This window comes from Phaethon lepturus, unplaced genomic scaffold (assembly GCF_000687285.1).
Source record: "Phaethon lepturus isolate BGI_N335 unplaced genomic scaffold, ASM68728v1 scaffold12006, whole genome shotgun sequence".
Taxonomy (NCBI): Eukaryota; Metazoa; Chordata; class Aves; order Phaethontiformes; family Phaethontidae; genus Phaethon; species Phaethon lepturus.
In genome coordinates this window covers 41,228-57,418 of record NW_010546971.1, presented here as the reverse complement: position 1 = coordinate 57,418, position 16,191 = coordinate 41,228, and the positions used below count along the sequence as shown (strand labels likewise).

At 40.0% G+C, this 16,191-nt stretch overlaps 1 protein-coding gene across 1 annotated transcript in view; it reads left to right on the top strand.

The window, feature by feature from the left end:
• Positions 1-1,762: 1,762 nt before the first annotated feature.
• AFF2 (AF4/FMR2 family, member 2) overlaps positions 1,763-16,191 on the top strand; it is a gene marked incomplete at its 5' end in the record, with an annotated part of 33,262 nt that continues 18,833 nt past the window's right edge. Inside the window, 6 exons of the mRNA XM_010289486.1 lie at positions 1,763-1,877; positions 2,408-3,427; positions 5,522-5,646; positions 11,879-12,107; positions 14,032-14,171; positions 14,733-14,796. Coding sequence (XP_010287788.1) covers positions 1,763-1,877; positions 2,408-3,427; positions 5,522-5,646; positions 11,879-12,107; positions 14,032-14,171; positions 14,733-14,796 — 1,693 coding nt within the window. The remainder of the gene's footprint in view (positions 1,878-2,407; positions 3,428-5,521; positions 5,647-11,878; positions 12,108-14,031; positions 14,172-14,732; positions 14,797-16,191) is intronic.

Sequence of the window (16,191 nt, the reverse complement as noted above, 5' to 3'; positions counted from 1 at the left end):
TTCCCTACATTTTCTTGAGCTTCACGGAAAAGGAGGGATAAAGAAAGGAAAACAAGTGCACAAACGGTTTCCAAAAATAATGACACTAAATACAAAGTGTAAGATACATTTTTTAATTCAGCAATGCTTAGCTTTCCATAATACTTTCAGAAATGCCCATATCTTTAAAATAATCTGTTCTTTTGATTTACTTGTTAACTTCCAGCTGAAATTTTTAAGTAGCTCTACTTGAGTGAGTTGAGTGAAGAGCCTCTTGAAGAAAAAAAAAGGAGTATATGCACTTAATGAGCAACAAAGTTAGTGATCTGTAGCAATTACCCAAGTGAGTAATTTTGTTTCATTAATGCACCCTGAGGCACCAAGCTGTTTTGGCAATGGGCACTGCAGGACCACTGCAATGCTCAAAGAGGCGGTTATGTTACCAACCGCAGTGTAAGGGATAGGTTTACCAACAAGGAGTGAGAGAGAAAGTAGCTTAGCATAAGAAGAAAATTAAAGACCATATATTATTGTCACGGAAGCCAATGGCAATACTTGTAAAGACTGTAGCAGAGCAGAGTCACACATCAGTTTTTTCTGGCTTTTCCAACTTCCAGTTTCTTGGTTACTGTGTTTTTTTAAGAAGGCATCTTGATGCACATAGTATCTCAGTGTGAAAGGGGAAGGAGGGCATGTACCTGGCTTACTTGAATCCTCCTCAGAGGAAAGTAGAAAAACAGATAGTAGAAATGAAGGCAAAGCTGTATTATAACTTCTAGACATCTCTGGATCACTCGGTATGGGACACACAGAGCATATGATATATTAAGGAGAAGTATTGAATATCCATAAAGGAGTACTAGCAAATGGTGTCAATTTTCAAACGCTTTGCTTTGTCAGCTTCACAAATTTAAAATCAATCATCAAAAAGTCTCTGTATAGATCAGCTGAAAAGACATAAAACCTTACGGTTATCTCCCTGACAAAAAAAAAGGTGAGTTCATAAAGACTCAGACTGTCAGAATTCTGTAGTGCTGAAAACTGGGGTCATCCAACAACTCAGTTTAGAAATAAATGCTGAGGAAAAACAATGGCAGCCAGTGCACTGCTAATAAATACATCTTGGAGGACACAGAAAAAAAGATTTCACAGGGAGGCTTATTTTCAGCATGAATGCCACTTTCTCACTGTATTAACATAAACATGAGAGAAAAAACAGCTACAAATAAAAAATTCTTGGGCAGTCCCTGGAGATTATTCAAAAATATGTAGTTTTTGTACACCACAGTGTAAAAGTAGTCATTAAAATTAATTTTTAAAATGCCCTGTCCAATATTAGTTGCCTGATGTCCTTCCTTTGATCATAAATTATAAATGAACCAGCAGAAAATGAAGAAACCATGATTCCATTAATGAATTATTTAGGTGTGATTGTTAGTTTTCACAATCATTGGGCTAATAAGCTCAGACTTGTGACACTGAAGTATTTCTCATTTGAGGGTGATGATGGTGGTAATGTTATTAACACCATTATCAGTGTGTCCCATGAAGCATAAACCCAGCCGGCTCCTTTGGTGGCTACGTCGTGGCATGGCCACTGGAGCTTTCATTGGGTCTGTACTGCAGGAGAGGGAGTTGACACTGAGGAAAGTTGGTGTGAACAGGGTAGCTCCCCCCAAGGCAACCCTAAAAAGGACAAGCAGCATACTGACACGAGAGGATCTTCTCCCCACAGCAGCCTGACAGTGCCAGCAGCACATGCAACTGGTTTGGCCCATTCCAGCGGTGGCTCCGGGAGCTCCAGTGAGTCCGAGAGCAGCTCTGAGTCCGACTCTGACAGTGAGAGCAGCTCCAGTGACAGCGAGTGCAACGAGGAGTCGCGCAGTGCCACACCAGAGGTAAAGCCACACTCTCAGCTCCTCACCAGTGCAGCTCGAAGGGGGAGGTGTAAAAGAGAGTGAAATCCTGCTCCTTTTTAGGAAAATGTTGGAGTTCTGTGCTGTTTGATGCTGTTGACTTTCTTCTCCCTCTACCGTTTTACGTGTATGACCCACATACTCATTCTAGCTTTTGGAAGAATCCTTCTGGCCTACATTTGAATTGCTTTAAAGAAATATTTAGATTTTTGCCAGTAGCTGGAGAAGATTTTATTGACACAGTATTCAGCTGGGACTAAGGAAAGGCAACATGACAAAACTATGTCTTCAGGGACCAGCTAAACTTTTTAGTTGTACTAAATTTCTCCAGGGCCACATTGTAAACCAGATAAGGAAGCCTAATTAACCATAAATACTCCATAAATACTCCCATAAAACTAGCAGTCACCACTAGTTGACTGAAATAAAAGGCTACATTAAAAACTTTCTCATTTAAAGGGAAAGTCATTGCTTCTGTCTGAATTTGTTTCTTGTCATTCTTCAAACTGCAGCCTGAACCTCCCTCAACAAACAAATGGCAGCTGGATAAATGGCTAAATAAAGTGAACCCCCACAACAAGACCATCATCAGCAATCAAAATGACCCTCACAGCGAGACCAGCTCCCAGGCCCAGAGCAACCAGCAGGCTGAAGGGCCAAACAAAGGGAAGCTCAACAGTAGCCTGCCTCCAACCGATTCCAAAGACCGGGCGATCCTTAGTCCCATCCGAGAGAAAGCCAAACCGCGGGTTGCCCAGAAAACCCCAGAGGCAAAAAGCTCCAAGCAGAAGTCACCAGCTCATAATGAGCCAACTTCACAAAGGACTACTGGGAAAAAGCAACCCAAAAAGGTAGAAAGGACTTCCAGTGTAGAAGAGTATAACTGGCCCAAACCAAATAATACCAGCAACACTCCCAAAGAAAAAGACACACAGGACCCTCCCGAGCAGCCAAAGGTTCGAACTAAAGCAGCAGTTGGGAAGACTGCTCCAAGGAAAGAACCACGAAGTAGCACAGGTCTCACTTCAGAGAAGAAAAAGTACAGAGGCCCCAGCAAAATTGTCCCCAAGTCCCGCGAATTCATTGAAACAGATTCATCTACTTCTGACTCAAATACAGATCAGGAGGAGAGCTTGCAGGCTAAAGTATTGCCAGCTTGCACTGGATCTGGCAATGGTGTCAAAGTGAAGGACTCTGGCAGTAACATCCTCAGCGTAAGTAGTTTAACTAGCAATGGCAGCAACACATCCATTGACCAGACCAGCAATGACTTGGAGGAGCAGCTCTTTTCTCCTATCCCAATTGTACAAAATGAACTTCTGTCCCCCCTGAGAGAATATGAAGAACTCAAATCTCTGTGGGTGAAAATAGACCTTAGTTTACTCTCTAGGATACCTGGACAAGAGCCTTTTGAAACCACGTCTGTGAAAAGTGAACCAAGAGAGGCAACTGTGAAACACAGGCGACCATCTCGAGAGTCCCCTACCCCAGCAGCTGAAAAACCATCCACAAAATCCAAAAGAAAACACAAGGTAAGTTGTTTTCCTCATTCAGAGGAAAACGCTGACTTTCTATGCATCCTCGAGGTCACGACCACAGTTGATGATTCCTCACTGCTCCTGCAGCAGGGCTGTAAGGAGACGTCGTAACACTAAGGCTTTATTGTTTTTACAAAGGGCATACATTTACAAGTGCATTGCAAATTAACATCAGAAACTAGTAAAAAACAAACTCCAGCTGGCAAAATCAATGAACAACGTATTTTTTTGAGATTTGTCTTACAAGCTTTTTCACTGTATTTGCTCACTTACCCATTAATTTCCAGTGTTCTGTAATCTGCAGAAAGATTCCCAGTGGTGAGTTCATATTACTACAGGTTCAGCCATACTCAGAAAATGTGACTTTTATTTGGAAGTCAGGGTCTTACTGTCTGCAGAATTAAGGCATTTTCACCACTGGCTTAAAAAGGCATAGTTTCACTAAAGTCAATGGAATGGTGCTTGCTTATGCTTCTGGTGAATTTAGTCTTTATATTGTTATGTTGTATAAACAAATGTGATTCATAGAAATATCATTGCTTAAGTAGCTGCTTTCTCTACACAGCTACCTGAAAAGGCAAATGTATTTTGACTTAAGGCGTTATGTTTTATCATATGTTTTATGTTATTTATGCCCAAGAGTATCCTGTCTTGTGAGATATGACACTGCACTTCAAACTAAATGTGTTTTCAGAAAAGAATCTGAAGTTTTATAAATGAATTTTTGTAATCAGTTTTTCCAGCTGAAATGGTTGTGCTCTGGTCTGTCTGTGAGAAGTCACCATAGTGTATATTTTTTTATACCCCAAATTTCATAAATCATTGTGAATGTGACTTCAGCTGTCTGTTCTAGTGGACGACTTGAAATCCTGAGTTTGAGCAGTCCAGTGGTACGAGAGAGTTAATAGAAGACAAAGACAGACAATGCCAGGCAGACACAGGGTCTGCACCCCTGCGTACATGAGTCACTGCACTGGCTCCTTCCCTGTTGAATTAAGTGGAAATAATCACATGAGTAAACTCAGCAGATTTTTATTCAATTTATATTCTAGCTGTACACTGAAGGCAGACATGTAAGAAGGAAGGAGAAGAGAAGAAAGAGGAAAGGGATATATAAATGTCCATGCTTATATGTATGTATAAGTATATCAGGGTGTATGTTAATTATACAAGAAACCTAGTGGAGTGTCAGTATGATGGAGAAGGAATCTTGGCTAAAACACAAGTATAGTCTTGACAACTAAACTGAGGGCTCTCAGGAAAAAAAAAGGATTATATGAAAGTTGGAACCTCATAATTTCATTAGCTGGGACTTTGAATTAGAAAGTAACAAAATGAGGCATCTTGCTCCAGGACTGTACAAATGTAAGCTACACTCCGAAACAGCCCGTTCAGTCGCTGTATGATTGTTCACCGCTACCCAAAGGGAAACAAACCAATTAGGATGACTTGAGGGTATATCAACAGTTAAAACAGAGTAGGGAGAGCCTGATTTGTCTTTCTAAATCATGCTATTAAAAGATTTATTTTAGTCATCTATTAGTGGGCTTGAAGGCTGATACAAAGTTTCCAGTGACAGAACAGTAATCAGCTTTGCTTGTATCATCCTAGTTCAGGCACAAAAGTCATGCATCAGGGAATCTTTCAAAGCAAACTTTAAACCAGCTATCATTGTTAATGACTACCCCAACTCAGTCCTGTAGTCTTTTAGCCCTGTGAGGAATACTTACTCAGGGAAGTTTTCTCATCAACTTCCATTAAGTCAATAAGTACAAGCTATTTACTTGAGTAAGATTTGGTACTATCAAGTCATTCCATCTGAATTATTAATTAAATTCCAGTGCACTACAAAAGATAACTATAGCACATGAGGTATTTTGCTTCCTAATTGTCACTTGTTATATAACTTCATGTCATGTGTTTGGAGCACGTTTAGCCCTGATTTCAGGTGACTTTGACTTCTTTTCACCTGTATTTTAACTACTGCTACTGTAAAGGATGTACACTGAGATTCCTGAGCTCCTCTTAATGGCAAGTGAAATTGTGCATAGATTCTGGATCTTTTAAGCTCTACTATTTTTGTTAAAGCAGACGGAAAGCCTGGATACCTTTGTTGAAAGCAAGAAGCAGCGCCTGGAGGACCCTTCAGCTTCATGCCTGCTCCCACCTTGTATCTCTCCGATACCAAATCACAGATTAACCAGCACTAAAGAGTAAGTTCTTTTTTTTCACATATCAGTCATGAGGGATTTCACAGTACTGTTCTACAACTGTCTTTGCTGTAGAGCCAGATGAGTATTACAGCTCATAACCATAAGTGACCTGGCATTGCTATTACCATCCATTAGGAAGAGGGTCCACATGGTGTTGGATGAGATTCGTTCATCCTTCCAACGAACTACATGAATTCAGAGTGCCATCACAATCCTGGGATACTCTTCTACCCCCATACTGCATCCTTTCAATGTTCGTTCTTGCCCCATCATCCTTAACCTCTATGGCCAGAGAATCCTACTAAAAGTGGGCTTTATTTGATTGTCTGGAATTTATTTTTTAAAATCGTTTTCGTAAGAGACAGTTCTCAGTTTTATTGAACAAAAGTGACAATAGTGACTTGCCATTCACTTCAGCAGCTCTTATTCTTTAACTGTATATACAGCAACGCTGGGGTGACCATCCTAAATGTTTCAGACATACATGCTTTGTATTTTAGCAGACATATAATCAAATAGTTGGTGCCTTTCAGAGTGTCTTTGAGAGATGGCTATAATGCTTGAGCAAACAGGCGCCACGTAAATAATGATTCTGATTAGTATAATCACAAGATTAACATTCTATAAATAACCAAAGAGTCCAATTCCCTTCTGTCATCAATTTTGTGCTTTTACTATTTTGAGATGAGGCACTTCTTTCTGCTTCACACTAGGACAAGCAAAGAATCAAACCTGCAACGTGCTTCTGAAAACAATTTGATTGTAGTGGTATTTAAATTTAGATAAAGTTCCAAAATCATTTATGAAATGGCACACAAATTTCAAAATCCATAAAGAGGGCTGAGCATCATTTTATTTATACTGGTGTAATTACAGAGTAACTTCAGTCCTTGAACTAACCTCTCATTCTACCCCTGAGAAAATCAGGAAAGGCAGGTGAGTTGAAAGTTACAATGTGATCTGTAACATGTTGTACATTTGATAAACATCATAATGGGTCTTGCCTGTTTGTCATTGCTAGAAATACAATGAGCAGAGATATATCGCAGAGGGAATCAAGGATTATCTATCCCCAACACCTCCACAATCCATTAAAAAAATCTTGCCATTCTTGTCATCAGCAAGCCCTAAGGATCCACCCCCAACCTGATGTTTCTTAATTTGAGCTTGTTTTCCAGGTCATTAATTTGATTCCTCGGAGCTTTCAAGCCTTTGGTATTCTCTGTTAAAATATAATTGTGTCCATCAATAGTTATTTCCATATGCTAGCTTTTCCTCTCATTTGTCTCAAGTTTTGAAACAAAATTTTCTGACTTTTTTTCCACTGCAGTGATTGAGACCTGGATCACACTGCATTTGTTATTAGTGTCTTCTGAGTTTGCTTGAAACAAGTACAATACTGTTTGATAATCCAGGTCTTCAACTCCCAGAGACGTGCAACTGAATATAGATGGACATATTCCCCAAAAGATTAGGGAGCTGGCTGAACTGTGTGATGACAAATTTCTGGAGAGCCCCAGGTTGTTTTTAAGCAGTCAGGAGTGGTTCTGTGCTCCAGAGGGTTAAGTAGAGTTTTAAGGGGAGGCACAAGAAAGGGGAAGCTGAAAGTACAGTGTTCAAGGGCATGGGGAATATAGCATTTTAGTGGTAGAAGGCTGAGAGACAGACTTTGCCATTTGTTCCTTTATTCCCAAAGGTTCTACATTTTCCTTCATAACTCCTAAGTCTATAAATGAGGACTTTGAGAAATGAGGGTGATTCAGCTACAGGTGTGATGATGATGTTCTTCCATTAAGAAGGTGTTACATCCCATGGTGGATGTTCTCACTCGTCCCATGCTGGATGTTCTCACTCGGGAGGAACCTTAGGTCTCCCCCGTTAGAACTGGATCCCTGTGCCAACAAGCCAAGTTCCCCAAGGCAGACTTCAGAGGCTTTCATTGGGCTTTTTTATAGGTATAGGAGTGTTTTGACAGAAGGACCATGATCTCTGGGCCAAAATTTGAAGCATTCAGGAGTCTGGAGGAATCAGTGAAAGATAGGCCATACCTGTGCTTTTGCAGCTCTCACTGGCTGCCTGTCTATGGTTTAGGCATCTGAATACAAGTCTCTCATAATCTTTCCCTGAATATATGGGCTCAATAAAGCAAGCAAAGATACACAGTTAATTTTTAAAGAGTTACATGTCTAATATCAGCAATTATATGCCTAATTTCCACAAGTTTCTATGGCCACATATACAATTTGAGTGTAGAGACTTCAAATGGTCAGCTGTGAATTTAAAAGCCATTCGCACAAGCAAGAGCCAGTTTATATTATGTAGTAATTGCATATGCCACTGGTTATCTGTCTGTTCCTTCCCTCACACGCTCTGGGGCTGATGCCTTTTCCTAAATCGGATGTGACACATATTTTCCTTATTTCTGATATTTCAGAGCAAATGAAGGAATAGATGATACTGTGTTTTGTCCAGGTAATTCATAGTAATACCTTAAAACACTGTTTTGAGGCTGGATTTTTGTCAGATTGGCTGCCCACTTTGCAGCAGAGGATTATGTATGTATTTACTTGCTTGCCAGAACAATTTTAATCTAATCATTAATTGTATGTGCAGCTGAATACCATTGATATCTGAATACCTGATTGGTAGACCCAGTCCAGGCACGGCACTATTCACCAACATTTGGCAGTTTCTAACAACAGAGTTATTTGCTGATACAAACCGTGAGTCTCAATTTCAGACTAGGCTTATACTAGTGAAACATGCCTGCTGTCTAACAGGCATGCTAGAAGTCTGTCTGAGGCAAACATTTCAGACTGTTTTTCAAGATTTCCTGTTCCCTTTTGTTTGACTTTTAGTTAAAGATGCACCTGTCCTTGGCAACATACAGTAGCCGATCCCTTGGGTAGTCACAACAGCGTTCATTGGGGTTTGTTCATGGCAGAGGCAGCTTTCTACATCTAACAATGACTTCAGCTTCATTCAGTTGCTGCCATATGGTCCAAACTAATGCGGGAGTGACCTTTCCCTGCTAACCCCCTGCAGAAAATCAGATACACCGTCAATGTGCGGCATTTCATTGTGGACAGGGAGAGTAGAGGCAAAAGAAAGCCAAGTGATTCGTGTAGACAATGGCTTTGTCTCACTAATAGGCCAGAGATACCACTGCATACCACAAGGAGTGGATAAAGGAAGGGCAAAGAAAGGCAGCTTGAAACGTGAGAGTAGATGGAAATTCTCCCTCGTTCACATACTGACCTCTTGTTGCCTGCTTGCTTGCTTTCTGCCCTGAAAGAAACCAGGCTGGGGAAAAAAAAGCAGATGGGAAGCCTTCTTGTTCCTTGATAATTGGCCTTTTCAGACACACAGATTAAACCCTGCAGCCACAAGACCATCAGTTCTGCTTGTATTTCTTCCTTGCACTTTTATTGTGTTTCTCCCTAGATTTTAAATATAGTTTAACTAACAATCATGTCAGCAAATTAAACCATTGAGTCTCGGTAATTATTGCAATAAATTCATTCAAAATTAGTGATTACTGCAATCAAAGACCAGTTTCTTAGCCCATTAACAACCCAAAGCAAAGTGACAATCTGGTTAAGTGCTGGTAACAAACTATTTCATGGAGGTTATTGTTAACATAAATGCTTTGGCATAAATCTGAGGAAGGTAACATTGCTAAATAAATTTTCAGCTTAATTCCTGTGAAAAGTCACAGGATTAAGTGGGCAATAGGGAAAAAAAAAGAAAAAACAAAAACAGACAGAATTATAACCGTATTGTTGGTTTTTTTTTTTTAATTTGAGTTATGTAAAAAAAAATATCCCTAAGCACATTTTCCTTTGCAGTTAAGTCTTCCTACCCACAGACTGACTTGTGTGCCAGCGCTGAGTAGCTGCACCTGTATCTTGGTTTGCCCCATCTTATATTTGGGTCCAAAGATGAAGTGAACTGGTGAAGTTTTAAGTAGTGAAGTTTTAACCATGGTACCTGCAGCTGCCTTAATTTTTTCTTGTACTACTCTCTTAATCCCTTCACTTCCATGTAGCAGCTGAGGAATGTTGCTTCGACTGCTTTATATGTGCCTTCAATTTCCCCATGCAGCGGAAGACTGTGCAAGTGACAGTCCTGCATTAGCCCTGGCAACAGCCAGGGATGTGCTGAGGAGCCTCACTAGTCGTGCAGAGTCAGATCCTAAAGAGGACTTGGCCAATGGCTCACATGCAGTTTTTCTTCAGACACTTTTGAGGTAGATCTGACAGACTTGGTTGCTCTTCCCTTTGCAGAGCTGTACCGGGGAGGATGAAGAGCTCCACACACCTCCTTGCAGAGCGGCACAGAGAACCCCTTTGCTCCATGCTCCCACCCATATATGCATGTTCAGGGTTCCCTGTGTAGGACACTCATTTGGGAGGCAGAAGGTTTGGATTCTGCTCCTGGGTATTTCATTAACTGTGTCTGCTTTGCCTCTGTACAATCCAGTAGCACTTGCACGTGCTTTCTTGGGGCAGTGCTTACCCTCCTTTGGAAAACTTTCCACTGGAAGAAGTTCAGAGTATTATTGTGCTATAGCTGTAGTAGGTTGTCTGAGTTCCAAAATGCCCTTTGCGGGTAAGAAAGGTAACAGATGGGGCAGGGGTAAGAAGGCTAACAGATGGGGCTTTGAGTGAAAACTTTTTGAAGGCCATGTTGCAGGACCACATGTGCATAAAATTGGTCTCCTCGAAAAACTGCCAGTCTCTTCCAACCTGGTCGCTTTCCTTTGATCTTCTTCAGTCCCATGTGTTTTCTGAGCAGGACAGCATCCATACCAGTCCTACTGTAAGACAAGACAAATTCTGTGCTCATTTTATTTCTTCAGTCTGAAGACCTTTAATACCAGAGAGTTTCAAATAAGATATGTTTAACTCTGCTTCAGTTGAAAATAGTTTTGAGTAGAAGAGATATAAAACCTGAAACATGGCGAGTTTGTTTGATTTCATTCTCTGATTTCACAGATAGACTAAATTTTTTTTATATCCCCAAAGGTCCAAAGTAGGGGAATGCCCAAAGCAGGTGCAGGTATTGATACTGTTGGTGAAACTGCAAAAGAGGCGAGACTGGAATGAGAGCGCGCTCCAGAATGAGGAGTAAGGAAACGTGGGTTGCCTTCTCCTCTGTCCCTGGTTACTTTAAGGCAAAGTAGATCTATAATTCCTGACACTGACTGAAAGTGACTGGGAACGATACATAAATTCTTGTTGACTTAATTTGTTATTGAAATTTTAGTCAATAATCATGAAAAGTAAATGATCGTGTAGTGCGATATTAAGATGTCTAACAAAAGATTAAAATTCAGGTTATCTTCATTGACTGAGCTGGGACAGTACCTAAAATAAAAATCTATGAGTAAATTAACATGTTAAATAGTCAGTGGAGTGCTGGGTTTTGTTTTTTTTCTTTTTTGATGGATTTGAGGGAAGAAAGGTCTAACAGGTTTTTTGTTTTTACTGTGTATCACAGCTGCCAATTCTAGCCAGCTAACAATTTCTGTACATGAAACAGACAATAGATTATCATATTACTCAAGCTTTCATGTCAAAACCATGTTCATTTTCTGAATCACGTTCAATTCATCAACCAATATTTGCTCAAGGGCTTTTGCCAGCTACAGTGTATCATTTTAATATAGTGTTGAACATTGGTTTTATTCTAGAGGTCAAATAATTATTGTCTTGTTACTGTTATGGTTATCATTTTGTAGTTGTTACAAGTTTTTTTTGTTTGTTCACATGCCATGTGCTATTATGTTTTTTTGCAAAGGTTGCTTATGTGGGCCCTAATCCACCTCTTAAAAAGATGCTTAATGTTAAACACATAAATAGTCATACTTCAAGTCAAAGGAACTAACCCCATATGTAAAACTTTCCAGCACTTTGCTGAGTCAGAACCTCTGTGACCTCTCAAATGAAGACTGACTCAAATTAGCATATAAATTGGGTGCAATTTGTACTAATGCACTGAGAGTTGTCCTCCAAAGCAGGAGGTTTCTGCAGCCGTTGAAAAGACAGAGGTAGCTCTTCTGTTTTCACTGCCTGTCCCCTTTTGACTTAGCTCCTACGACATGGGGACTGCAGGACATATTTGAGGGTAGAGCTAGCTTCTCAGTAAATAAAATCTAGAGCTTTGTGCTATGGACAATTAACCAAGGTTCTTGAAATGCAACTGGTTCTTATCTGTGTCCCAGGAGCAGCAGTAGCTCAGTGAAGAAGGTGGCAAAGAAAAGAGAAGAGAAGCTGTTCCCTCCTCCATTATCCCCCCTCTTGGACGAGCCTGTGCATCGGCGGCACAGCAGTGACAACAGCTCCTTCAGCCAAGACACCAACGTCACAAACACCTCTCAGACCAGCAGCTCTTCCTCCTCTGTTTCTAAACACAGAAAGAATGAAAATAAATCCTCTTCTAACTCCAAAGGAATCTGTGTAAGTAACCGACCTCAGCTGCTGGAAGTGAACAAGATAAAATAAAATTAACTTAATTTTGTTCTGTTTGATTTTTTTTTCCCAGTATCTATTTTTAAGTCTGTTTTCAAGAGCAGCGAGGAGTGGATCTTTACAGAGCAGGGCATAAGCAACTCTTGCAAGTTCTGTTTTTAGATCAGCGTTAGGCATCTACTTGGCGTTGCATGTCACTCCCTGAAACACCCTGTCCCTGAGCCTGAGGAGAGCCTCTGCAGCCACCAACTAGCTGCCATCAGTCCCTTAACTCTGTAGCAACCACACACACATTTTGAAAATAAAATTTCAAGAATTTTGGCATCCATCACCTGAATAATTACCCAAATTCTCAGCCAGAATTAAGCACTGTAGTTATACTGAATATTGCGGCCTAAACTAAACAGATAATAAAAATTTAAAGGAGAGCTACCTATCCATAGCACACTCAACATGGAAATATCTTCTCTCAGGCTTGCAGGCTCCCAGCTTACAGCAGTATTGTTTATTTACACCTAATCCCCATGAACTATGTATATAAGCTTTCAGATACCATGTGAATAGGGTTTTTTTTTTTTTTTCAAAAAACACCCCCATCATTCTGTTAGAGCCATCTCCCCATCAAAGGTTGTCACATAGACAATTCTTTCTTGCTGGCTTTTCACCAGATTCAGATGTCTTTTTACTGAAAATACATGATAAAGAGCCAAAACTAGAAGCTGCATAGCAAATTCACTAAAAAAAATGAAATTTCACATAGTTTGTCATTCTCTTTTAGGTTAAACGGGGAAACTTCAGGGTTTTGGTCCAGTTTAGAAAATAGTCCTCCCTCTAGAGTTTCAGACATAGCATTTATTATCAAACTGTATCTTAGTATCACTGTCAAAATTAAAAGATAAGAAGAGAATTCTGCCACAGAAAAGGACATGCATATCCGCATTTTTCACAGCTCGCTGCTTTGTGAAAGGTTGTTACCCTGCACTGTAATAGTGAAACTCACAAGTTACATTGGATCGTAGGTGACAAATCACTTCACCTTATTCATTCATCCCTGTTGCTTTCTGATATCATTGTGTCACTTCAAGCTGCGAGAGTAATACACCTGCCTTCAACTGAAATCAATGCCAAAATGAACTGCATATGTCAGCAAATAAACAATGCTATGTAAACAGCGGGGCCACTTCCTCTCACTCCCAGCATCTTTAGTCGGATTTATCCTTGCTCTATCTATTATCATGCTACATGAAATATTTGTCTCTTTAAAAATGTTAGATTTCTTTCGCTAGTTCATTGGTTCATCTGTAATTTAGTTTGTGGACCTAGCTGGCAAGTTGCAATTGCCTGATTTAAATGCCTCTGTTATCCTTCTGGTTTTAATCAATGCAAAGGCATAGCTCCTGACTTCTGCTTCCCGTTCTTCTCTCTGTTCTGTGTAGCAAGGGTGAGGAAACGGTTCCTTGCTGAAATCCGAGCAAATTTTTTAAACACCTTATAGTTAGCTAATAATAATATAGAAAAAAAGGTTACATTAGTGTGATACACCTTGAATGAAGTTGAGTTTACATCCAGCTCTTCTGCATTCGATTTGCCCACCCTTGCTTTAACCAGTGTCTCTAGCTAGTAACACTGTGGTATCCAGGCTGACGTCACCTAAGAGTGTCAGTTAACAGTGCAGGTGAGAGGTCCAAGGTAGAGTCACATTGCCTAATTCACCTAATGGGCTTATGTTGTAAAGGGTGGAAGAGTGGTTTTGTGAGGTAACCTGAATGTAATCAGGTATATATGAGTAATACTTTGTGCCTTAGCCTTTTGCTTGTTTGGGATTTTTTTGGTGGGGTGTATGTGAGCACTTACATTGTTGGAAGGTGTTTGTTTGAACTATGAAGAGTTACTAACAGTCCTTTTTTTCTAGGAGGAAGAATCTCACAATACGCCAACAGTCAACACTCTTCTTGACACCAGCCATCTAGAAACAGACATCTGGTCTGCAATGCCAATGCTTTCCAATGGGAATTCTGAGCCCAGAAGACCCAAAATAACATTTGATGATGTGTAAGTATTATTGGATCTCTGGGATAGCCGCATGTTATCTAGTTGGGATTTTCATGCAAGCAGATCTCCCAATGAAAGAGAGTATCTTTGATTATAATGCTAGCACTGGGCACCTGTGTGGATAGTGCTGCACAAAGGCACACACAGTTTTAATCTTTACAAATGAACTGTTGTCACTGATTAATGAAGACTCTGTTGATAAATGTTTTCAGATCATGAATGTTGGTTCACGGTAATTCTTCTTCATTTTTTTTTATTTTAGCTCCTCTAATGGAAACTTCTTATGCTTAATTAGTTTAAAAAATTTTTCATTTTCCTCTGTTCAGCACACATTAATGGGTCTTTCGGGTGGCCAATTTCTACAGCTAGTTATTTTACATTCTAGTCACCCATCATATCTTTGCATACAGCAGCTTCAGATTAATATCAGGTTAAGATTTAAAGAGATAAGTGGGCGTATATGTCAAAATTGTTCTTGGAAGCAGTCAACAATTTTCTCAAACAATATTTGTCCAACTGTATGAAAACAAAGACTTGAAATAATTGATTTTGTCTCTTTAGGCTTCACAATGCGGATTATTACATGCAAGAGGCTAAGAAGCTAAAGCATAAAGCAGATGCATTGGTAGGTTATCATGGGGTGTGGGGGGTGTCTCTTTCCGCTATGGAGCTGGGTGTTACAAAAATGTACATTCTAAATGTCATCCAAAGCCTCAGAAACCAAGAGGAACCTTCCTATTGACTAAAGTATGCTTCAGATTCTACTCCATGAACACACTGTCCACAGCAAGTCAAACCCTGAGCACCATTCCTAGCCTTTAACAATTCGTTCCCAAAAAAAGAAGTTTCTCACAATAGCTGGTATCTCTTCTGAGGAAGAGCAATGGTTGTGATGTTTACAAAGGATGTAAGATAATTTCATGAAAGATGATGTGTATTTGAAATTGGTTTTCCTATTGAATTTGAGCCTAAAACAAAAGTTTTGAAATATTCCATAACAGAAAGTTAAGAAAGGCAAATCACCCTCAACCCCATTATCATGTGGTAAAACTGTTTGATATTTCCAATCCAATTGTTTAAAATTTGCAACAATTGACTTTTAAATAGTACATTCATTTTTATTGCATGCTTTTTAGGCTGGTAAATAAAGACTCAACAAGCTTCTTCCCAAAAAATCTTGCAATGAGGTAGTTCAATGCTGGGAAAGCTTTTTCTCTCATTTTGCCCCAGATTAAATTCCAGTAAGATTGACCTAATTTTGCAAAGTGATTTGATTTTGATAAAACTACTTAACCTGACATATTATACTCTATCATAGTTTGTTCAATCCAAGCTATTTGCTAGCACTGAAGTGCCTTTAATAGCCGTTTGCTTTGTAGGTAGGAACTTTGCTCCTGTATGCTACATAGAATGCAGAACAGCATCTCATTTAGGCAGGCTTAGTGGAATTGACTCCTCTATTTATTTAAACTAAGATGTCTAAAATGGAGTGTGGCCATTCACTTTGCCCCTTAAAATCACAGCTGAAAAAGAACTGGGTGATTTTTCACTTCCTGCTTCATTATATGTGGGGTTTTTGCATGCATATTATATCATTCCACATCAGAGATTTTGTGCTTGGAGATAAGTGTTTGTCCAAAGAAAAACCCCAAAACAATCCTATGCTATGTGTAATAAATAAATAAATGAATAAATAAATAAATAAAGGCTCTCCCTCTATGTCAGTGAGCTGAAGGAGAGTTGACATGTCAAGCTGACTGCTTCAGCTCTCCAGGCTGCCTTTTGACTCAGGGCACAGTGTTACCAAGTGTGTTTTCTGTGGGAGGCGCATTCAGGTTTTTGGCAACCTGCCGTGACTGTCAGTAAGTTAGCTGTCGTCCCTCCCGACCTGCCCATTTGCAGGAGATGGCCGGCACCGATTCCTGCAGCCCAACTCAGCAGAGCGTGTTCAGCCAGAGCCCTGACATTCACACACGGGAAAGGCTGGCAGAAGCAGATTGACAACACCTCCCACAGCTGA